This window comes from Pezoporus occidentalis, unplaced genomic scaffold (assembly GCF_034315485.1).
Source record: "Pezoporus occidentalis ecotype Australia unplaced genomic scaffold, CSIRO_AGI_Poc_V1 ctg211, whole genome shotgun sequence".
In the NCBI taxonomy this organism is placed as follows: domain Eukaryota; kingdom Metazoa; phylum Chordata; class Aves; order Psittaciformes; family Psittacidae; genus Pezoporus; species Pezoporus occidentalis.
Window position 1 is genome coordinate 1,506,964 of NW_026913976.1, and position 25,064 is coordinate 1,532,027.

The 25,064-nt window shown below is 42.0% G+C and overlaps 2 protein-coding genes across 10 annotated transcripts in view; one reads left to right on the forward strand and one right to left on the reverse strand.

The window, feature by feature from the left end:
* CMSS1 (cms1 ribosomal small subunit homolog) overlaps positions 1 to 25,064 on the reverse strand; it is a 254,951-nt gene that overhangs the window by 23,621 nt on the left and 206,266 nt on the right. For 3 of the 5 annotated variants that reach the window (XM_062619568.1, XM_062619565.1, XM_062619564.1), the window contains exon 2: positions 2,341 to 2,441. In XM_062619568.1, the coding sequence (XP_062475552.1) occupies positions 2,341 to 2,441 (101 nt within the window). Of the gene's footprint in view, positions 1 to 2,340; positions 2,442 to 15,856; positions 16,007 to 25,064 lie in introns of those variants that run through there. The other 2 variants (XM_062619567.1, XM_062619566.1) reach the window with 2 other exon arrangements.
* The window catches only part of FILIP1L (filamin A interacting protein 1 like), a 219,524-nt gene continuing 210,532 nt past the window's right edge, over positions 16,073 to 25,064 (forward strand). For 2 of the 5 annotated variants that reach the window (XM_062619555.1, XM_062619556.1), the window contains exon 1: positions 16,073 to 16,342. The gene's annotated coding sequence lies outside the window, so the exon portion shown is untranslated. The remainder of the gene's footprint in view (positions 16,343 to 25,064) is intronic. The other 3 variants (XM_062619558.1, XM_062619559.1, XM_062619557.1) reach the window with 2 other exon arrangements.

Below are 25,064 nucleotides of genomic sequence, written 5' to 3' on the forward strand. Positions count from 1 at the left end.
TTCCTCACTGATACCCCCTCATTTAGTTGTTTAATAGTATCCCCAAATACCACAGCTTCTTTTTCGAAGGCAGTATGCAAGCAGTTATTTCAACAGCAAAAGAAATACAAAGCAGTCACAGAAGTACACAGCAGGCTTGTAGCCAAAGTCTTGCTTCTGCAGAGAAGCATGTTAAGACTCAAAATTATCTCCTTTACAATAGCATATATATATTTAGGCATAGTATGCTATTAGCCCAGCAATAATGAGTCCACTCTATTACAACATTAAAAATAATGCCATAAGAGAAACTTCAGGGTGGTGAATGGCTGTAAGCTTACTTATCTTTGATGATCTGCAGTCTAAAATACGAGGGCATCTGATCTAGACTGAACTTCTGACCCTTATCCAAACATTAGTTGCCTACCTACTTATGCAATAGCTCTTTAAATACCACCCTTAAGAAAATGACATTTGCATGTTTTTCTTATGCAAGACACAGAGCAGACAATCAACTGTTTTTTGACATGGTTCCCCCACGCTCTGTATTTTTATGCTATTTTTACATGGAAGTTCTTAAAATGCAGAAAACAGGAAATTTGTGCTGAGACCAGTGATTTATGACCTAGAATGTCATAAATTCTTGTTTGTTAATCATAGGCAGAACATAAAATATTTCCTGCATTATATTTCTAACAATTTTTTTTCTTTACGTGTTGCCAAGTTACTGCGAATTCGAATATAGAGTGAAAACATTCTTGCCTGAGTGTGGAAGTTTACATTCTAGGTCAGCCATATACTCTGACTTTTAGTTTTTGACAAAGTAAGCACATCAAATACTCCATTCAGTTTGGAGACAAATTATTCACTGTAAGCCTGAGGACAGCCTGCAAGCTAAAAACATAAATGCTTGCAGTTCTATTTGGTTGTCTCCTGACTGGCTTTAAGGTGCCAAGTCCACTGCAGAACAGCTTCCAGCCTGTGAATAAGGCAGGGATGAATAAAACAGGTTATGTTATATGCACCAAAACTACAAAACTACTAGCTTTCTGTAGACACATCTGATTTTGCAATTGTTTTGCAAACATGACATGTCCGTGACTTTAAGCTCCCATGAAACTCCTGGAGTTTTGTGGCTAGATATCAAAATACCCAATTCCAAAATGCAAACTAGTATTTTTTATATGACAGGAAGAGTTGTGGCTTGTGTTCTGCTGTAGCTTAGCAGTCCCAGTCCGCCCTGTCAGGATAACTTGTAGTGGCTATCTTATGTTCTTACAGAAAGGAAAGAACAAAGCAACTTCGCCAAACAAACTGTCTTGACTTAGTTCCAAATGTTGAAGTGAAGATAATGGTGATAAAAAGTGGCTCCACAAGTGTCCTCCTCGAGTTGAAGTCCTCAGCATCAGACCCCTGGTAGAGCATGCACAAAGGCAATACAGCTTTCTCTTGTATTGCTCTGTTCTCTCTTTCCTAATCAAAACATGGAACCAGTTCAGATATTTATTTCTCTCACTTCACCTCTGGTTTCCTTGGAAAGACACCCCAAAGCATAGTAATTTCTACTGTGTTGTTTTAACACTTCTCTGTTACAAAAAAAAAACCATCTCTGAAAATAGTTTTCACTTTGGCAACTGCATTCACACTGTGAATTTACTATTGATGTAGAGGTCAAAATTAATATCTGTAACCTCAAGGAGAGATAGTTTCCAATGTAATTTTAGCTGTTTAACAGCCATTTGCTTGATTCTGCTATACGGTATCAGGAAGGAAGAGGAAATTTACTTTCAAACAAGAGACACTTAAAATCATCTGACCTCTAGATGACTCGTTTTTGCTGTATTTGGAGTGATGCTGCATGTCAAAAACCTTGCTGCCTTTTGCTTGGCATATATATTTAATGCTGAACAAGACAGTTCCTACTGGTTTTAAGGGAAGCTTTTATTAGTGAAAGGCTATGAAAATATCAATCCATGTAGAACTAAATTCCTCTTCACTTAGACCTTGCACTGGAGAGATTATTGGGTAGAGATCTGTACAGCACATAAATACAGTTTTCAAGACCTTGTGTGTGTGGGGAAAGAGAAAAGATTATAGGGGAGGACGCTTGGTAGGCACCATCCAGGCTTTCATCGCTACGAAGTCATGTTGTAACAGACAGGCTTGGCACAAAACAAGAGTGAATTTATTGAAATGTACTGGGTTGTGATCAGTTCCGATTAAGGCAAAATAATTTAATAAAACAATCTTAAGAGATCAGACAAAGCGTGAAGTAAACCGTCTCTTTCCTGCAAAAATGGGGACTATGTTTCCTTATGCAGTATCATCTCTGTGCTCTACATGACTGCTACATTTACAAACCTGCTTTCTTTTCATTGCCATGGCAGGTTTGGAATCTGAATCTTTATGTCTTGCTGTCCTGTTGTCACTTGGTTTCTCAACAGCTTCATCTTCTGAAGGATCTAAGGAGAAAAAAGAAGACTGTTTTTCAAATCCATCTCCTATCTTTGCATTCAAAAATAGGGACTATGGTCCACAGGATCACTGTCAAAATACATCTTCCTTGCTAAGTTTTCTGACACTTCTTTCAGAATAAGCCATCTCCTCCTACTAAAACAAGTCGTACAGATGAAGGGAGAAGACAACCAAACACACACAAAAATGCACACAACCTCCACCCCCAGCCTCCATCTAAAAGCTCCAAATGCCTTATTGCCAGCAATTACCTAGAAGAGTAAAAAATAAAAGATTGGTATAATGTCCTATTGTATAAAAATATATGCAGCCATTTTCTGCATGTACATTTTGTCTCTCCTACTTCAGTAATTATTAGGCAAAGGCACTATACCCGAAGTTTTAGCAGAATGCCCATAAAACTGAAAAAGGCTTATGTTTTGAGAGAAAACTATTTAAAATAAGGTGTTTCTACTCATTTTATTCTTCATCTCTTTTATCTATAAAGAGACTTTGGGGGGAAAAAAATATCCACAGCAACATTTCCCTTTTGCTATATTAGTGCTTAACATCTGCTGAAACACAAAAGTTTTTGCTGGGGACTGAATTACTTCCCTGATCATTGCCAGAAGTATTAAGATACATCAAACTGAATTATTCAATTTCTGTATCTAGAGTATTTCCACCCAACTGGTACTTAGTCATTGTTGCAATCTCCTGCATTCTGAAGTTCTAAATTCACTTCAGCTTCAAGATTGAAGAGGAACAGTATGATTTCTTCAGTATCACCTGAAGTACACATGATGTTAACTACATCTATGCAATCACTACCTATGAGCAGAGTAAACTGATGGCCAGAGAACATATGACAGAGAGAAAATAAATTATGGCTGGTATTTACTAATTCTACGTTGAAATAGGTACCTAACAATAAAAGGTAACTGAAATGATACATGAAAGATATCTCAAAGAATTTAAGTTAAAGGTGAAGTAAAAGAATGTGAAGGAGGAGAAAAAGAGATCTTTATTCATCCATAGATGCAATGTTATATATTATATGGCAATAAGGCAGCAGCTTTGAAAATCCTAATGCAACACAACAGGTAACAAAATGGGTACATACTTAACACCTGTAAAGAAAGATACCATCTTGTAACTCCTTTGCCCCCTTTGAAAGGCTTGCGTAACAGTCAGCATCCTAAAGTTGGGTTGTGACAGCTGTTAGACTTCAAAAAAGTTTGAGAAGTAGAAAGCTAGCGAAGAAAATCAGTGTGTGTTTTAGCAAGTTTGGCTCCTATGACTGAAGTGTTGGAATGGAAGGTTACAGGCTTTTTAGAGAAGACAGGCCTGGCAGGCGGGGAGGAGGAGTTGCCCTTTATGTCAGGGATAGGCTGGAGAGTATGGAACTCTGTCTGGGGACAGGTGAGCAGTCCACAGAGAGTTTGTGGCTCAGGGTTAAAGGGAATATAGCTATGGGAGACATTACTGTGGGGATCTGTTACAGACCGCCCCAACAAGGAGAACCTGTGGATGAAGCACTCTATAGACAGATAGGAAAAGCCTCACGCTCGCAGACCCTTGTTCTCATGGGTGACTTCAACCACCCTGACATCTGTTGGAAGGACGGTATGGCCCGGCACAAGCAATCCAGGAGGTTCCTCGATTGTGTGGAAGACAACTTCCTTCTGCAAGTAACAGAGGAGCCAACAAGGAGAGGTGCCGTGCTTGACCTCGTGCTCACCAACAGGGAAGGGCTGGTTGGAAATGTGATGCTCCAGGGCAGCCTTGGATGCAGTGATCTCGAATTTGAGATCCTCAGGACAGTGAGAAGAGTGTGTAGCAAGCTCACTGCCCTGGACTTCAAAAGAGCAGACTTTGGCCTCTTCAGGAACCTGCTTAGTAAGGTTCCATGGGATACAGCCCTAGAGGACAGGGGGGCCCAAGACTCTTGGTTGATATTCAAGGATCACCTACTACACTCAGGAGTGTTGTATCCCAACCAGAAGGAAGTGCAGCAGGAGGGCTAGGAGACCTCCTTGGATGGATAAGGAGCTGCTGAGGAAAATTCAAATGAAAAAAGAGGCTTATAAAAAGTGGAAGCAAGGACAGGTGGCATGGGAAGAGTACAGGGATGTTGTCTGGGAAGCTAAGGACCAGGTTAGGAAAGATAAGGCCCAGTTAGAATTAAACTTGGCTAGGGATATTAAGGATAACAGGAAGGGATTCTACAGGTACATAGCAAATATAAAACAGACTAGGGACAACGTAGCCCCCTCAGGAAGCTCTCAGGAGAGCTAGCTACAGAGGATTTGGAGAAGGCTGAGGTTCTGAATGACTTCCTTGCCTCGGTCTTCACTGCCAAAGGCTCTGACCACACCACCCAAGTCTTGGAAGGCAGATGCAGGGACTGTGAGAATGAAGACCTCGGGCCCACAGTAGGAGACCCTCTTAAGAACCTGAACATGCACAAGTCCATGGGTCCTGATGAGATCCATCCGCGGGTCCTGAAGGAGCTGGCAAATGAAGTTGCGAAGCCGCTGGCCATCATATTTGAGAAATCATGGCAGTCAGGTGAAGTTCCCAATGACTGGAAAAAGGGAAATATAACCCCCATTTTCAAGAAGGGGAAAATGGATGACCTGGGGAATTACAGCCCAGTCAGTCTCACCTCTGTGCCTGGCAAAATCTTGGAGCAGATTCTCCTGGATGGCATGCTAAGGCACATGAAAATCAACAAGGTGCTTGGTGACAGCCAGCATGGCTTCACTAAGGGGAAATCCTGCCTGACCAATTCGGTGGCCTTCTATGATGGGGCTACAGAACTGATGGACAGGGGTAGAGCAGATGATGTCATCTACCTGGACTTGTGCAAAGCGTTCGACACTGTCCCGAATGACATCCCTGTCTCTAAATTGGAGAGACATCAATTTGACAGACGGACCACTCGGTGGATAAAGAACTGGCTGGATGGCTGCACACAAAGAGTTGTGGTCAATGGCTCAATGTCCAGCTGGAGACCAGTAATGAGTGGTGTCCCTCAGGGATCGGTGTTGGGACCGTTCTTGTTCAGCATCTTCATCACTGACATGGACAGTGGGATTGAGTGCACCCTCAGCAAGTTTGCCAACGACACCAAGCTGTGTGGTTCGGTTGATACCCTGGAGGGAAGGAATGCCATCCAGAGGGACCTTGACACGCTTGTGAGGTGGGCTGATGCCAACCTCATGAAGTTTAACCATGCCAAGTGCAAGGTCCTACACCTGGGTCGGAGCAATCCCAGGCACAGCTACAGGTTGGGCAGAGAAGAGATTCAGAGCAGCCCTGCGGAGAAGGACTTGGGGGTGCTGGCCGATGAGAAAATGAACATGAGCTGGCAGTGTGCGCTTGCAGCCCAGAAAGCCAACTGTATCCTGGGCTGCATCAAAAGGAGCGTGACCAGCAGGTCGAAGGAGGTGATCCTGCCCCTCTACTCTGCTCTTGTGAGACCTCACCTGGAGTATTGTGTGCAGTTCTGGTGTCCTCAACATAAAAAGGACATGGAACTGTTGGAACAAGTCCAGAGAAGGGCCACGAAGATGATCAGGGGACTGGAGCACCTCCCGTATGAAGACAGGCTGAGGAAGTTGTGTCTGTTCAGCCTGGAGAAGAGAAGGCTGCGTGGAGACCTCATAGCAGCTTTCCAGTATCTGAAGGGGGCCTATAGGGATGCTGGGGAGGGACTCTTCATTAGGGACTGTACTGACAGGACAAGGGGTAACGGGTTAAAACTTAAACAGGGGAAGTTTAGATTGGATATAAGGAGGAAATTCTTTCCTGTTAGGGTGGTGAGGCACTGGAATGGGTTGCCCAGGGAGGTTGAGAATGCTCCATCCCTGGCAGTGTTCAAGACCAGGCTGGATGAGGCTTTGGGTGACATGGTTTAGTGCGAGGTGTCCCTGCCCATGGCAGGGGGGTTGGAACTTGATGATCTTAAGGTCCTTTCCAACCCTAACTATTCTATGATTCTGAGTTGGATATCGTCTGTCATTAAATCTTACTTGATACAGGTTAGATTCCTGGCAAACTACAAGAGCTTTAGAAACAGAGCAGCAACTGAGAAGAGAATTTCTGTCCAGTACACTAAGAGACACCTAAGTGAAGGGGTTAGATAAGCATGTTAATGAACTTAGTTCAGATCAAAACAAACACCATGGAAGAAATGGCAGCAGTCATTTGCATCTCAACACAGGATTAAGGCATATTCTGAAATCTTAAGTGAACATCCACGAAGAAAAGCCTCTGCTTTCCAGATCTAGAGCAACTGTACAAACACGTACCAAATGGACATTGCAGCTCTGATGGTGTACTCGCCTATTTCTCTTTGTGGGCACATGGAGTATAGCCACATGAGTCCTAGATCCCACTGTGGGCAAGTGGCTGGTGGCAGGGAAGGAGCAGGGATGTCACTACTGGTAACCCTTTACCACAGGATGTAACATTACCACATAACTGTAACATTAAGCTGCTGCTGTAATTCAGCCTCAGAGGATACTAGGTAGGTAGCCATTCTGGGATCTCTTCTCAAAGAACACAAGTAAGGGAGGTGAAAATTCTGTATCTCAGGCTTCCTTGCACACTAGCAAATATGTGGCACTGATCTCCATGGATTGCCCTCATGAGCTAATTTCCCTCTCTTCCGAGGGAAAATTGAGACTGATTGACTTTTCTTATAAGCTGCCATTTGGATCATGAGCAAGAAGAATGAACAACTGTCCCCAGCACAACTGCTACTGTCCTAAGAGTGTTCATCAGAGAGTGGATGAAGGTGAAAAGTTTTCTTGGACAGTTTACTGGCCACTACAAGTAAAAAGGGGAGAGTATTCAAAAAATGCTTTTATTTTTATCACCATCAACAGGAATATGGGTTTATCTTATTATAAATTTATCATTAATGCACAAAAAAGTGTACTTAGTCCTGTACAGCCTTACACATAGCAGCAGGCAAACAGGGGAAGAGAGAATGCTGAAGGTTAACAAATTTATTCCTTACACTACAGCTCAAATATCTGTGCCAATATACTGGGTTCTTTCTTTCTGTTCTGAGAATGTTCAAGAGCTCCGGCATCATACCCTTGCCCCTGCACAACAACAGCTCCTTCCACAGCCTGCTCCTCTTGGAAGTCACTGACAACTTACTCCAGCCACTTTGGAATCTCAGAGATGTTACTGTATTAGAAGAAGCTAAAAAGTTACGTCATTCAGCATACTGCTCAAAGTTTAAAAGATGTTAAGTGTTACCACTATGCATTACCACAGGCTTGTTTCCCTTCATATCACACTTCCTCTGGGAAATTTCTTGTGCTGCATTTTGGCAGCACAGCTCCTGTTTGTGAACCCATCACTGACTTTTGCCTCTCTGCCCTAACTCCAGAGATACTGGAGGAGTGACCAGCTTTTACACACACCAACCCCACAGCCTCAGGGTCCTGGACGCACTGCATCCAACCAGGCTATGGAGTGATGATATAAATGAAGTACATCAAAGAAATAAGAACTAATCACCTCTTTGACCATCTTTCTCACTGTTCTAGACCCCAAATCCCCACTCCAGAGTATATCTGTGTATGTCCCCCTGAACTGAATTGCTGAGCCAGCTCTTTCCAACGTTTCACACTTGAAATAAATGAGAATTGCATAAAATAGATTCAGGAGAACCTGCAAGTGATCCTTAAACATTCCTTCTTAAATCCCATTTGGCATGCTCTGAAAGGCAAACAGGAGTCGCCTGAGTTTTACATAACATCTTCTTTTTCTCATAACTAAAAGACACACTGCTAGCAATAGCAATCTGAAACTGGACAAATGGTTTCCATGATCTGAAATAGCCTGACAAACAATGTACCACCTGTTCACTGCCCATCTGAGTTTTGGACTGTACTTTGTGATGCAACATCCTCTGCTTTAAGCAAGAAGAGGGAACCAATGTCTAGCCCCAGACCCAAACGTCTGTAAAACCAGTTCAAATTTGAAGAACTTTCTCCAGTACCTGAGTGTCTTTTTTTTGTATGCAGAAGAACTTTTTATCTGTGTTCATCCCAGTCGAGACAGTAGCTAGTTTTGAGCTGTGAATGTTTGTGACACCATGTCAGTTCCCATGACGACAGGAAATCTTTGTTGTGGGCATCAAAGTCTGACAGGCCAGATTCTGCCAACCATGTTCACGTTAAATAGTATCTTCCTCTGCAAACAGTTCCCTTAATGTCAGCAGGGTTATTCACAAAATAAATCATAACTTGATGCCAATAAATGTAGAAGCACTCAGCTCACAGATCCCAAACACATTTGTATTAGAGCAGCACTGCTTGCCCTGCTTTGAGGTGTCAAGCAGCCCAGACGACTCTTCTCTGCCAGAACTAGAGAGAGCATAAATCCTTCTTTAATAACAAGCTGGCACAAATGCAGAATCTAATTGATTAATACAACATTGACTTTCATCTCCCTCATGGTGCAAGCGAGCAGGCAGGCAGGCACCGACGGAATATGCTGCTGAAGGGGTGATGCTGTTCAGCACAACAATCCTTTGCATCTGCTTTCCTGTGACATGGACCTTAGGCAACCACAAGGTCATCAAAGACATCTGAATCACGTAATGCTCTCAATACAGAAACATAAATGTGAATTCTACAGGTCTTCACGCTTTCACCTTTGGTATTACATCAGTGGCATGGCACATACTAAGTGACTTCCCAGTCATTAAGTATTTCTATTTGATTTTAGTTTGAATCATACTGATATGGAAAAAGCCATTTGTGCTTAGCACACATGCATACATATATATATGAATAAGACTCTCATTTATTATACTAATCACTGTTTAAAATAATTCAGTGCAATGGATTTTAACTCATTTCAAATTTAATATTGATATACAAACATGTGTCTAAGTACATCAATATGCGTGCTAAATACATATACACACACCTTTATTAATGCACACATATCTGCATGTTCATACACACGCACAAGAATAAGCATACAGATATTTAGATAATTTAACTGGTTCCCTTCAAACATCTACTTTATTAGTATATTCACAAAGAATGTACATTTGCTTGGTTATTTATACTACTATTTTTAAAGACAGACAGCACCTTAAGGATATAGGAGGCAATTAATAAGAAAGCATAGAATAGAAAAATATTCTTTTGTGTACATACCCAAAGACAACTGAGGGAATAATTTCCACTTTTTTTTAATCTGTAAGCTAAGCGAGATCAGACATCTGTTTGGTATCTAAAACACTCCAAGTGACACAGGCTAGTACAGGATAAATTCATTTCTTACCATTAAGTTAATCTCTGTGCTGGGATTTGGAGGAAACCTGCCTTATAGGTCCACAAGGGAGGCTCCCTCAACTTTCATTTGATTTATCTAGCACTACTCACACTCTGAGACACACTCTGGGTCAGAAGAGTCTGTGTCTGAAGAGAAATCCCTGCTCTCTCCCTTATGTTCCCATCAGGGTTACAATTCAGTACTAAAGTAGAATCACTTAAACGAAAACAAAGTTTGTACATTATTACTGCCAGCCCCTGCCCTCCCCTCACCCCCAACTTCCATCCTCCTCTGACTCTTCTAAAATTGCCTGTGGAAAGGAGGGCTACAAGAAAGCTGGAGAGGGACTTCTTACAAGGATATGTCATGATAAGGCAAAGCATAATGTCTTTAAATTGAAATAGAATAGATTTAGATTAGGTAGAAGGAAGAAATTCTTTACTGTGAGGGTGGTGAGACACTGGCACAAGTTGCCCAGAAAAGCTGTGGATACCCCATCTCTGGAAGCGTTGAAGGCCGGGTTGGATGGGGCTTTGAGCACGTTGCTCTAGCGGAAGGTGTCCCTGCCTGTGGTCCCTTCCAACCCAAACCATTCTGTGACTCTATAGGTTTTATATTTGTTACACTCTGCGCCTTGTTTCGGATATGCTACAGGAAACTATGTGCTTGTCATTACTCTATAGGAGGGTACAGTTTATTCAATTTGCTATGATGGATTAATTTCACAGGCAGCTTTGTAGGCTATGTTTTTATTTATTGTTTGATTAAACAGTACTGATCTGTCTTCATGAATCTGGTGGGAAAATATTTCTCAGGGCTTCCAGCTTTAAATTCATCAGATTAAAAAATATTTGATGCTGAGTAAAATGCCAAGCCAAGTGTGCTGAGCACATCTCAAGTTTCTTTAATTGCCATTTTAGATTTCTTTGGGAGGAAGGCAGGAGAGGGGCAGAGAGGAGGTCAGAGAAAAGAATCAAACTGAGGTCTGAGAATTCCTCATTACTCTCATGGTTTTGCCATTAAAAACTGGCCTAGAGTCTTCAGTGAGTCAGATTAAGTAATCTTAATGTCAATGCACTACTTCGAATTTTTCTCATTGCATCTTCCCTGCATGTCCCGTCAGGTACATACAGTACAAGGTCGGTCAGCTTCTGTAAAGTGTAACAGCTGTCAGCAAAATTGGCTCCCAGGTCCCTGTTCATCCTTGCTCAGTTGAGAGACCTCCTTCTTGCCTTCATGTTTGCGCTGATCACAGTAACTGGGCTAAAAGCATCAATGACAGTATTTTAACATACCACTATGTTACCACAGGCAGCAGGAAACATAAAGCTCAGGTGGGTCCTTCCATGCTGCCCACCAGTACCCAAGGGAAGAAATGAGGTCTTTTAAATGAAACAACCCTGGGTGTGCAGGCTGATTAACTAAGAATTAACATTTTAAATATTTTAAAGCATTTTGAGCTCAACTATGTCCCTGACAAAAGGAAAAGGTTCTGCATAGCAGTGGGAGAAGCAGGTACAGAGGCCAATCAGGCACAGCAGCGATAGGCAAGCAGCAGCTCAAACATCTCCCGGTGAGATCCCAAATTAGTCAGCTCTGTGTCACCAGCACCGCTAATCCTGAAAGGAGGATCTCTTACATGTCTACCAGGACAATCCTCTCAATTCCCCCACTGTAAGCAATAGACAGCTTTCAATTTTCCTGTTGAGAAGCCTAATAATAGCTCAGATACCCTGGAGCCTATGGTGTAAAGCCAACTAGCCAAGCAATATCTGTGAAGCTCTTTTAGGTGCCTCCAGACCAGCCACATGGAATAGCTAAGAATGCAAATTTTATTATTAATATGGTTCTTCAGATCAGTTCCTAGCTATTCACCATGACAATACTTTAGAAATTCCTAGTAAATGAGGTAAAATGTTAGCTACAAAAGTGATTTGTCCTTAGGGAAGATCACCACATAACTATTGCATCAAAAACAGTTAACAACAGTGTCAGTACCCTCTCCATTTCTCAAATTGCTCTGACTAAATCAGAAAGAGTCCACTGGCACTCCTTGAAAGACAAATAACTCTCCTCATCACAGGCATGCATCATCTGCAGTGGCATGACTGAGAAATCCAGATGACGTTACAGAAAAAAAACACCAAACTCATTCCTCACCTCCCTGAATAAGGATTAGCTAAAACATTTCAAACAGTATTGCAAACCAAGATTTAGTCTGAGAAACACATACACAGTAAGAGAACATATTCTGACAGGAGATGAAAAATCTCTGATGGCAGGAAGAACATCAACGTGGCTAAACATGGAGTGCTGATTCAAAAATTAATGAAGATATTTCCTTCCTTTTTTAAAAAAAATAGTATTTTAGGTTTTGCAATTCCAGTTTTAAAAGACTGATGAAGTTTTCATACTTTTCTCACTGGGGTCATGAATCAAATTAAGTGCCTTCACTCGTAAGGCCTTAAAATACTTGTGTATTTTGACCATTCTGAACTAAAGAGGAAAAACTGTGAATGAAACGGTATCTCTTATTGTTGTTAGGATGTAAGAAGTTGCACGTAAAGCAACTACCAGTTACTTACTGTTCCTTTGGTGACCTTCCCTGTCAGTTTACTGCAACACAGAGCTGCCTCCCATCATCCCAACCCAGCCAGGGTCCCCCATCGCCTGGTCACTGTATTCCCTTCCCATTCCTATGAACTAAGGACTCCATTCCCAAAACAGGTCTATTCCAGCACAACAGTAATTATTTATATCTGTGAGGATGCCTTGAACTGCAGACATCACCTAACAATGTACTTTAAAAAAATGTATTTTAAAGTGTACTTGTGAGGCATAGCTGAAGGACATATGATATGTAACTGAGCAAACACAGACTCAAAGAATCAAAAGAACTTCAATTTTGTTCCACTAGACAACATTCAGATGGCATAAGGTCCTTCCTACTCCAACCAGCCTAAGTCTGTGCCAAGCCAGTTTCTTGCTAACAGTCTGTAGGAATTCCCTATAATAGTTTCTAAGTATTGGCAGTAGCTTGTACTACAAAGACAACAATTCTTACAAAATGTAAAACCCTTCCCTGTGCAGTTCAACAGGCACATCTACCACAAACTTTTTTTTCCCCCGATAAAACTGGTGAGAGGATATTCAGTTTACATTCCTCTTCCTTACATTGAATGTCAATTTAAATTAAAATCACTGCCTGTTAAAGCAAAAAAGGTCTTGATGAATAATATCAAATTAATTTTCACTATGCTCTGATATGATAGAGTTTTTAGCACACATACACAGCTATCTTGCCACACAAAGGATCTCCCACAGAACATTTCTAACAACTTTCGCCCTTATTTTTAACACTTTAATATGTAAAATGAATACTTCCACACTCACTTGTGACGCAACTTGCTGACTGGAAGTGAACCAAGAGACAAAATATTAGTAGTCTTGTAGTACAGCCTGTGGTATAGCTACAACCCAGTCCTATTCGTAATTTGTCTTTTTCACCACCTCACACAAGGAATAGTGGCACCACGAAGGTAAGAAGGGAGAACTCAATATTCATTTAGTCACTGTAGTTCTAAAACCCATGGTAACATAAAGCATAAACACCAAGATTTGACATGTCAGGAATATGATAGGCTCTTTTACTGTTTGCCATCCAACTTAATTTCTTCATTACAGGCCTGCCAATCAAGAGCAACCAGAGCTTAAAGATACAATAATACACCAGTACAGAGTGGAAATCAGTTCTGTTGTTTGCTCTAGTACCCTTCGTCAATGACACCACGACTGAAGGCTCAGATGACAGCCACAAGCTGCTGCAGTCTCATTTCTCTTTTTTTTTTTTTACTCTCAAAAACTATCTGATAATCTCCTTAAGTCTCAAAATGCAATTTAAAAACATTTCTAGAGATGGGGAAGTGGGAGACTTTTATTTGTTGGTAAGTAGCATGGGTTTTGGCTGTTTACAAATCTGCTGGATGCATATTATAAAATTAAATACTTAACCTTATAAAAAGGGCTTCCCTTCTTGACAGATGCCAGGCATTATATAACCTACAGTCACTTTAGAAACCACTCAAAAGGATGCCAGTAATAGTGTGGAATGGTTTATGCTTGTAAGAGAACACTCTATCCAACTCTGAAAAGCAGAGGAATAGGGCAAGTCAGGATACTGTTGACCACACTGGAAACTGGCCAAGACATTATGGTTCACGTATCTCACCTTTTGAAATGCTCCATGGGATCTTTAAATAAGTGCCTAGGAATTTGGTGCTAATCAAAAGAAAAATCACTTCACGAATATTAGTTACAGAATGTATGACTGTACAAGGCAGAACCCCACAAGGCTGGCTTGAAATAAGTATCATTCCAGAAGAAATGATACCAAAGAAGGCTAGATAGTCAAAAACCATTCACAAAGAAGTGGAAAGACCATCCAGCATCCAAAGAAAAACACGAAATACGAGCCCAGGAAAAGCTAGACACAAATCAGGGCCTGACTCCCTGTTACATCATCTTCTATCTTCTTGGTGGTGCGGACAGGAAACTCATGCAAAAGCAGTATTTAATGATGTCAGTATCCTCTACATTTTGAATTTCAATACTTACACAACGCTAGTATGCCACTCAACATATGTCTATCTGGAGGCAGACTCTTTCCTTTTTCAGGCCCTTTCTTTAAACACCAGCACCCTTCATCTATTGCAGTATTCAGTCCTACCAGATTATTTATTCTTCTTAAGGGAGAAGAAAAACGTAAATTGCGAGGAAAAAGGAACTCGGATAAACCCATAAAACTACGTAATGTATCCCAGGTCTGTGTACAAGCAAATTTTGCCCAGGAATGGTATGTCTCAGATGTGATGTCTCCCTTAATATTACAGGAGATTCACATTTTCTACTGTTCTCGCAACATGCTGGGAAGCAGCTGTGGCTCACAGCTGTATTTCCTGTTGTGAAGGTAAGAGTCTGGCTGACTCTGTGGACTTCGAGATGATAGATCATGATAAAATTACACAGTGGAACTTGCCAAAAATAGTAGGCTTCAATTAAAAAAAAACACCAAAAACAAACAAACAAAAACAAACAACCCCAAAAAAAAAAAAAAAAAAAAACAAAAAAAAAAGCACACTTTGCAAAAGCTTAACAGCCCCAATTACTGTTCACAGAAACACATGACTACTTTAGTGACCACTGATATAATTCACGCCTCTCCGGTTCGTATTTTGCAGGCATACAGATCTATAGTATAAAGTTATCACAGTCCTGATGTTTCCCCAGGTTTTCTTTGAATATTGAAAACTGCATGGATGCATATAACATAGCACACATTTAGATAAATGTCACCAACAAAAAATATATATCTTGTTGAAGTACAATACTGCAGACAAATCTTTTATCCTAACTCTCCTAAATGTCTTAACAGAGAATGTGAGAGAAGACATTTTGAGTTGCTCAGATTTCTGCAGCTTTTTCTATTTAGAAGCCTTTATATGACATAGCAGTATCAGGCCCCATTTGATAAGAGTATCAGGTTGACCCATAGCAAGTTAAACTCTCTTTCAGGTTAAGAACAAAATATCCTGACATATTGCCACACAGAGTCAAGAGTGGCAAATTCCATGGATTATAAAACATCTGTTGAAAAGCAGGCATAAGGGTTATGTTTCTACAACTTTTATTCTCTTGCTTCCTCCTCTGCATGCACTACACATTTCTCCTCAGTTTGGTCTCTGATATTGCAAGTTCCACTGCCCTTTTAAGCTACTCCAGAATCTCAAATTTATACAGTACCAGAATATACATTTGTGGATTTAACTAACTTTTCCAAAAGGACTATAAAAGCAAGTGAAAGGATAATTACTTACAGACAAAAGCTTTTATGAAAATACTACACACTGCTGCATTAAGGTTTATGAGATGGGGAAAGTTGACAGGCATTTCATCTACATCAGTGCTCTTTAGTTAAGACTAGCAATTACAGTGCAATCTCTCATCTACACAGGTCTTTTGTGAATTTGCATGTGGCTCATTTTTCTAAATGACCAAATAAAGCACATTATGTCTCGATCAGTTGCAACTGCCATAAAAATAGAGCTCATACCTACATTAATTTGCTGCCAGCAGATGGTTGATTGCTTTTCTTTTTATGTTGCAGTCCTGCTCCCTTAGATCCTCTCTTTGTAGAGAGTGACATGCTGGGAGGTCAGTTTTCTGACAAGGTCATCTGCCTTCAGAGTATGAAGAGAATTGCATGGAAAGTGGGTTGGGCTATATTTAGAGCTTGGTCCAACTCCATGCCAAGGTCCCCCTGCTGTCTCTCGCTTGCAGCACCATCTCCTCAGGTCTATTCTTGCAGATTCTCAGCCCACTGAATACATGAGGAGAGGAAACTCGCCCTAAGCTACTACTGGATCAAGGTTTTTGCAATTTGCTAAAACCAAGTGGCTCAGCAGCTCGGATGAGGACTCCTTAAATCTCTCAATCTTCTAACATTTATTTTTGTGTAGTCAAGTGGATTTTCCCTTTTCAAGTGAATAAGGAAAGGAAGCTGCCTGGGATATAGCAAAAAAGAGTTTCCTGAGCTAAGGTAAGCTTGTTTCATTCTTCTATTGTCATCATAATTAGAGAGCAATTGATGATGGCTTTGATCAGATATGCTTTTCTGCTAGACCAGTTCTGCATGTCAGCATTAAGTGTGGTTTTTTTGGCTAATGACATTCTCAATTTCAAAACATCAATTTTCATTATTGCTATCTAAAGAAAATTGGAAAATATAAGCATGTGCAGTAGAATATACATTATCTGATTTTACTTGTTCAAATTAATGTAAAAAGCACACAATCATAGCAAGAGACTGTATCATCCTGAAAGTAGGAGAAAAACAGATGTGTGATGATATGCATGATGATGACATATATAGGCATGCACTAAGATGTGCTGAGTGATGTTTTATCCACATTTTGTATGATATAAGAAAGTATGGCTTCACGTTTGCAATACAGAGATTGCTGCAAACAGCACATCTACTTAAAAAAATTAATTAATTACTTGATGAACACATGCTCAAATCCCTTAAAGGTTTCAAAGAAGTTGCTCAGCTTCAACCAGAGTACATTCAGGATTAAAGATCATATTGAATATGGTCTCCTTTTTCCATTGCATGCTTTACAGTGGGCCTGCATTGCTTCTACTTTTAAAAACATATGGCTTTCCTCAGCACCATTTTAAACTCTTGTGATTCCTAAGGCGGGGGGGGGGGGGGGGGGGTAGGGGAACCTGGACAGAATACAGCATTGCATGCCATAAGGAGATCCTAACACACTTCAGATCACATGGATATCATGATACTGTGGAGTGGACTCTGACATGAGATCGTTATCACATAAAGACAACACTGGAGCCACGGATTTAGCACTGGCACACATACACACACACACACTTTCTAATGCAACATGACCATAGCAAACACACAAGAATGGTAACCTGAAGAAACAGTGAAGAAAGGTCCACTTGACCAAAAAGTCCCAACACCGACAACATCAGGAAGTTCTTCAAAACATAAAAAATACATAAAGTTCTTAGCAAAAACATCTGACGAAAGGCAGATGTGTTCTGGGTTAACAGTAGGCAAAGGGCAAGAAAGGTCACTAAGTCACTGGTTCATCTAAGCCAGGACAACTGAGTGAATTTCTGCACTTGTTTCAGGTCATTTTTCTTAATATACGTCTGGTTAAACAATATCATGCATCAGGCATAAAAAGTAAAAGATTACAAGGTAGCAAGTCTTACCTACTGAAGAAACTTCTGATTTTGATTACTCTCAACTCTGTGTAAGATCTTCTGGTCATCCTTTGCTTCTGATTCTTGCTTAGTAATTTATGCTTGAAGTCTTGACTGCTAAATTTATTTGGAGGATGTAATAAACACCATCCATTTCACACAAAATACCTTCCTAGCAGTCCTAAAACTCTTTAACAAATGATCGGGGGGCTGGAGCATCTCTCCTGAACACAAGCTGGGAGAGCTGGGCTTGTTCAGCCTGGAAAAGTGAAGGCTCCAGGGCAAGCCTTATGGATTCAGACTTAAACAGGGGAAGTTTAGATTGGATATAAGGAAGAAGCTCTTCACTGTGAGGGTGGTGAGGCACTGGAATGGGCTGCCCAAGGAAGCTGTGAATGCTCCATCCCTGTCAGTGCTCAAGCCTTGGGTGACATGGTTTAGTGTGAGGTGTCCCTGCCCATGGCAGGGGGGTTTGGAACTAAATGACCTTAAGGTCCTTTCCAACCCTAACTCTAACTATTCTATGATTCTATGACCTTAAATCAGCTTTCCAGTACCTGAAGGGGGCCTTACAAGAAGTTTGGATAGGGACTTTTTGTAAGAGCTAGTAGTGCCAGAACAAGGGAGAATGGCTTTAAATTGAAAGAGATGAGATTTACATTGGATATTAGGAAGAAATTCTTCACTCTGAGGGTGGTGAGACACTGGAACAAGTTGCTCAGAGAAGCTGTGGCTGCCCCATCCCTGGCAGTGTTCAAGGCCAGGTTGGACAGGGCTTTGAGCAACCTGGTCTAGGGGAAGGTGTCCCTGCCCATGGCAGGGGGGCTGGAACTGGGTGAGCTTTAAGGTCCCTTCCAACCCAAACCATTCTACAATTCTAAAATTTGGGTAGCATGATACGGAGTCAACTCAGGCTGTGTGGCATGTGATAACTCAGATTAATCCAGGAGGTTTATATTTCAAGAACTCAAAGAAGAGGCTGTTATGGGAGGATCACTGAAGTACTGCAAATGCATTCACCAAGTACATCAGCAAGTAAAAGGCTTCACAGTATAAAAGCAACTAGTGTGGCCTCAGATTGGCAGCAACCTTATATAAACAGTTGTTATACACTGATAGAAAAGAGGACACATGCATCTTTTAAGTTTTTAAATGTTCACATTTTACCTAAAGTTACTGCTTAATAAATCAACTTAGTCCCTGTGACACTTTGGCACCTATTCTCTGTTTGTGTGCGAGAAAATGTTATTTCTTCATCAATGTTAAAGACATCAGGGTTGTAGGGTGTGGATTAAAACAAAGCAGTACAGATGTGGCTGTAGCTTACTAACATAGCATTCAAAATACCACTCTGGCAGAGAGGCTGCATCCCAGAGGTAGCCAGGGACTGGCTTGTTTTGAAGGGAGCATTATCACACCTTCCCCACAGGAGCTGAGCCTAGAAGATCTCTGTCACTCAAACTGGTGGGAGGTTTATTGGCATATGGATGAGAGGATGACAGGAATGGAAAATGGCAGCATCACTTCAGTGATAAACAGGAGTGTGGCATTACTGGAAGAAGCTAGAAGGAAGCACATGTGAGTGAACAGCCCTCACTGTCCAATGCAGACAAACCTCAATCTACTTCTAACCTTTCTCTGGCTGGGCGGATCCTGCTTCGTAGGATTCTCCTCTTCCTATTCTCCCCTCTCCGTTAAAAAATTCCAGCACCACAATGAGCTGGCTTCATCTTGCTAAGGTGTGACTTCCAATGGGCACAATGCGGCCATCCTAGTGGGGACCACCACGGAAGGAAAAAAAAAATAAAAAAGAAAGTAAAAAGCAGGAAAAGATTTTTATTTCCTCCTGTAGTGCCAGAAAGAAAGACTGAAACCCTTTGTTTCTATTATGGGGGCTCAGATGGGGCTGAAATCCACTTTCCTCACTGGGTGTGGGAAGGCATGTCTGACATGCCCAAGGTTGTGGAGGAGGAGGAAGAGGAGGCTTGGCTGATGATACATGCTGCCAGCTGGCCAGGCAAAGCTCCAAGGGGACATTCACAAACTCCTGGCTTTGGCAGTCACCTTCTGCTGACAGGCCTAAGCAGTGCCAGAGCCAGATGGCTAAATCCAAAAGAGCACCAGGGGGGATGACCAAGTCCCACCAACAGTCATATTGCCTACTATCACTTGCTGTATTTATGTTCCTGCTTGGGGCTTTCTCCTGGCGCAACCAAACAGTAAATGATAGTAGGAGTTTCCTGCTGCCCTGCAAACCTGAACTGACAGAAACAAGCTGGGGTTTTAAGGGGAGTCAACTCATACCTTTAGCAAGAGGCCCTGTCAGCATCATTGGCACATGGCTCTGTAGCCAGCCCACAGGACCCAGGACTCAACTCCACCCACCACCATCATCACATAGCTGTTGCTGCAGACAACATCCAGGCAGGGACATCCAAAAGGGGATGGAAGAGTATAAGAGTAAAGGTGGCATCTAGAGAGTCAGAGTACTTGGGTATAGTTCTCTGTGTGTATGCCTGTATGAGGAGGGAACACAATATCTGGTATGAAAACAAGTTGCTACAGATGCAGAAGCAGTCTTACCTCAAAACATGCATAAAAATTATCTTTCAAAACCTTTTGTGACTATAGCCACAACTCCTGAATATACTTCCCAGGAAGGGACAGAGGATGACATGATAATACATGTCAGAGATGGCAGAGTTACTGAATGCCTTCTTTGTCTCTGTCTACTCTGTTGCAGGCAGTCCTGAAGAGCTCTGTACCCCTGAGACCTTAGATGAAGTCAGGTCGATGGAGCGACTTGCCTTAGTCGATGAGGAATGGGTTAGAGATCAGTTGAGCAATCTGGACATCCATAAATCCATGGGTCCAGATGGGATGCACCCGCGGGTGCTGAGGGAACTGGCGGAAGTCATTGCTAGACTGCTCTCCATCATCTTTACCAAGTCTTGGGAGACGGGAGAGGTGCCTGAGGACTGGAGGAAAGCAAATGTCACTCCGGTCTTCAAAAAGGGCAAGAAGGAGGACCCGGGTAACTATAGACCGGTCAGCCTCACCTCCATCCCTGGGAAAGTGATGGAACACCTTGTCCTTGGTGCCATCTTAAGGCACATCAAGGATAAGAGGGTTATGAGGGGCAGTCAACATGGCTTCACCAAGGGGAAATCATGTTTGACCAATCTCTTAGCCTTTTATGAGGAAATAACGCGGTAGATGGATGATGGCAGAGCGGTGGATGTGGTCTACCTTGACTTCAGCAAAGCATTTGACACAGTCTCCCACAGCATCCTCACGGCTAAATTGAGGAAGTGTGGACTGGATGATCAGGTAGTGAGGTGGACTGCGAACTGGCTGAAGGAGAGAAGCCAGAGAGTTGTAGTCTATGGGGCGGAGTCTAGTTGGAGGCCTGTAACTAGTGGAGTGCCTCAAGGATCAGTACTGGGACCGGTATTATTTAATATATTCATCAATGATTTAGATGAGGGAATTGAGTGTACTATCAGCAAGTTTGCTGATGACACTAAGCTGGGAGGAGTGGCTGACACGCCAGAAGGCTGTGCTGCCATCCAGCGAGACCTGGACAGGCTGGAGAGTTGGGCAGGGAATAACTGGATGAAATATAACAAGGGAAAGTGTAGAGTCCTGCACCTGGGCAGGAACAACCCCAGGTTCCAGTATAGGTTGGGAAACGACCTGTTAGAGAGCAGTGTAGGGGAGAGGGACCTGGGGGTCCTAGTGGACGACAGGATGACCATGAGCCAACACTGTGCCCTTGTGGCTAAGAAGGCCAATGGCATCCTGGGGTGTATTAGAAGGGCAGTGGTTAGTAGGTCGAGAGAGGTCCTCCTTCCCCTCTACTCTGCCCTGGTGAGACCGCACCTGGAATATTGTGTCCAGTTCTGGGCCCCTCAGTTCAAGAAGGACAGGGACCTGCTGGAGAGAGTCCAGCACAGGGCAACTAAGATGATTAAGGGAGTGGAGCATCTCCCTTATGAGGAAAGACTGAGGGAGCTGGGTCTCTATAGTTTGGAGAAGAGGAGACTGAGGGGTGACCTTATTAGTGTCTATAAATATATAAAGGGGGAGTGTCGCGAGGATGGAGCCAGGCTCTACTCAGTGGCAAACAATGATAGGACAAGGGGTAATGGGTACAAACTGGAACACAAGAGGTTCCACTTAAACTTGAGAAGAAACTTCTTCTCAGTGAGGGTGACGGAACACTGGAACAGGCTGCCCAGGGAGGTTGTGGAGTCTCCTTCCCTGGAGACATTCAAAACCCGCCTGGACACATTCCTGTGTAACATTATCTAGGTGTTCCTGCTCCGGCAGGGGGACTGGACTAGATGATCTTTTGAGGTCCCTTCCAATCTCTAGCATACTGTGATACTGTGATAATACATGCTGTATAGGAAAGACAGATACTTACAGGCACAGAAAATCATAGAGCTATAGTTAAGCAAACAATTAAATTATTGTAGTCATTCTGCTAAAGAATATTTTCCCAACACCTACCAGTAAAAGGGAAGGGGAAGAAAATCAAAGTTCATACTCGCAACAAACCACATAGCCCTAAGCTTTGCCTGACCTGCTTTCACAAATTCATCTCCCAAAAATAGGAGGAAAAGAAACCCCAACCACTCAACAACAGAACTTTTCCATAGGGTCCCCTGCTGCATTTTTCTCTCTGTGCACCAGAGGTATAGTGAAATCTTGTTGCAGAAAAAAAGTCTGCTTTGAGGTGAAAAATAGACTCAGCAGTCTGCATCTTCTTTCAGGCTGATCAGGACTAATGTAAAAGTGTTAGGATTAATGCAAAGATCTCCAAAGAGTGGTTTTCAAATTTTGTGGTAGAAAAAATTTCTTTTAATGCTGGCAAATTCACTCTTGTCTACCCAAAGTACAATAAGGCTTCATGCTCACATCTAAGCAGAATAAGGCACAGAAAAAAAATCCATTTGAAGATCTAGACAATCTACAGGCCTGCAGTACCACACTGCTTTGCACCTGCAATTGCAAACTCCAGACTGCTGAAAACTGCAGGCAGAACACTGCCCGCTACACTCAGTGCCTTACTTCTCGCCCAGACATCTTTGTGGTTCCACCCAGTACAGTCTGATGGGTCTCAGCCCTTACTTCAGTGATTATTCAGGATTGATACAAAACCCATTCATGCAGGGTAAGATCTGCTGTGTAGAGCCTCCATATAAAAACAGGAACCTGCAGGGGAAAGGGAGGCAGAAGGAGTGGCCACACATGACAGCAGACATTGACCACCACGGCAACAGGGGACACAGCAGATGCAGCCGGCTTTCCTGTGGTCATATCTGTATCTCTCTTGAAGTCATACAAATGCACGTAAAAATGTACACAGTTGCATACAGACAAATTACAAAGTTGCAAAGGGTGGGGACCCACTCCATCCATTAACAGCAAAACATAATATTTTAGACTAAAATGAAACACCTCCTTTGAAGAATGCATTTATTTAATATGGACTTGGAATTTGATCATATAAAACAGAAAGCAACTATGGCTTTGCCTAAAAATGATGATGAGAATGAAATTGAACAACAAAGTAGTTTACTTGGAATGTTATAAAATAGTGTGCAGGGGTATGAGACAGCATGAATATACCCAGAGCAGCAACAGTTTATCTATGTGTTCAAAACTATTTAAAAATTGAGGACATGCATCTGGCCACCTGCAAGGATTATTTTCTCATTTTCATAGAGCTGGTTCCAACCCCAAGTTTAGTGACAGCTATGGAAGTAAGCTGAAAACAAAGTGCTCCACTGGGGCACGAGTTTCTTATGGCAGTAATAGAGGTACACAGCATGCTCACAGAAAGACCTTTGCTCTCTCATGGGAGCTTAGCAGGAGCCGGGAGCCTGGGAAAGCAGCAGCACAGCAATGGCTGTGCTTTGCTGAAGCAGTTTCTCTATGAATAGTGTGTTCATGGCTTCCTGCTGCTCTGTGACGTGTCAAGGAAAAGGATTATATATGTAAGGCTAGATTGTACCAGTACATTTCATTTGAAGATGAAGGTGGTTAACTCTAAAACAATTCCCAATGAAAATCCTACCTACACAACATGACATAGTTATGCAGGGAGAAATAGCTAAAAGTGGGATTATACAAAACTAACAGAAATTTCTCACCTTCCATTACATAAGCCTAAATTCTCCCAGTTGCAGCAAATTCACAGTGACCACTACTGGGGCTAAAACACCACTGAAAGTAATCCTACCTGAATTCTTTTGTCTCCAGCATCAGTAAGTGAAAGTGCATATGCACAGCTGCAAAACTGCAAATTACAATTTTACATTAAATGAAACTTGGACTAAACACAGTCCTGATAAAATAAATCCTTGGAAGTGAACTTCTCCATTTTTCACTCATAACCAGTTTTTTAGTACACCCATCTGTTTCTCAGATATCACTGGAGAACAGTGTTCAATCTCTAGCATGGAAAAAACATTTAAAAAAATTAGTATTTACAGCAGGGTTGTATTTAGCACAGTACCCATGCCATTTTCATAACCACTAATAATACTGCAGAAGAGTACGAGAGCGAAGGATGAAAAGAAGGTAAAATAATCCCCAAATGAGTGGCAAATGTTCTAGATACTCTCCTTAAAGAGGCAATTTAAAAGCCATATGCAAAATATAGTGGAAAAATAGGCATTTTCCATCAAGTCTTGTCTGTTTTTAAAAACACTCAATTTAAACAGAATACGAGTAGCAGCCTTTCTTCCTGTTACTATGTTTTATTCTGCTAACATAATCATTAGAGTTGTCGTCCAGTACAACTTGATGCGTACCGTCATAAGTCCACTTACACAACACTTGCCTAAAAGAGTGGGAAGACAAGGAAATCCCACTTGGGAAGAAAGTGGGGTAGTAGAGGACAAGCCTGTCAGTATAGAAGAAAAAAAGAAGGGTTGAGATGATGCACTGGGTCTTGTGTGCTTGAGCACACGCTGTTGCTGTGTGTTGTCTCACGCAGTCAAGCCAATGGGCTGCATGTGTGCTCGCTCGCCCACCAGCCAGCACTGGCCCTCTTAGAAGGCGAGACAGCTCAGGTTGCGGTGGAGTTTCTCAATATAGATAAGTACACATCAAGAGACTGAAACATATGACCTCTCAACTCTTTTGCAACAGGAAACTTGAGACTCTTGAAGGGAGAAAAACAGAGCATTCACTCCCCCTCGCACCAACTTCCATCTGACCTCCAGCTGTCTGAGGTGGACAACATGTAGTCTAATTATAGGTTTCTTGAGTCTTCCCAGAAACTGTCCTCTTATGTGGGCAAAGAATCTCAAAAATCTCTTTCAGAGCACAGATCTTCCTCCATCTTAGACCCTTATTCTGCCCTATAACAAATGTGCAAGGCAGTTCCCCATCAGATTTGCTCCTAACCAGTGAAAAAGGAAAAAATGTCAGGTTTCATCAAGCAATGAAAGATACAGAGTGACCACTGGAAAAGGCATGGCTACCTTCTTTTCTCCTGTCCTTTCCTTTGAACA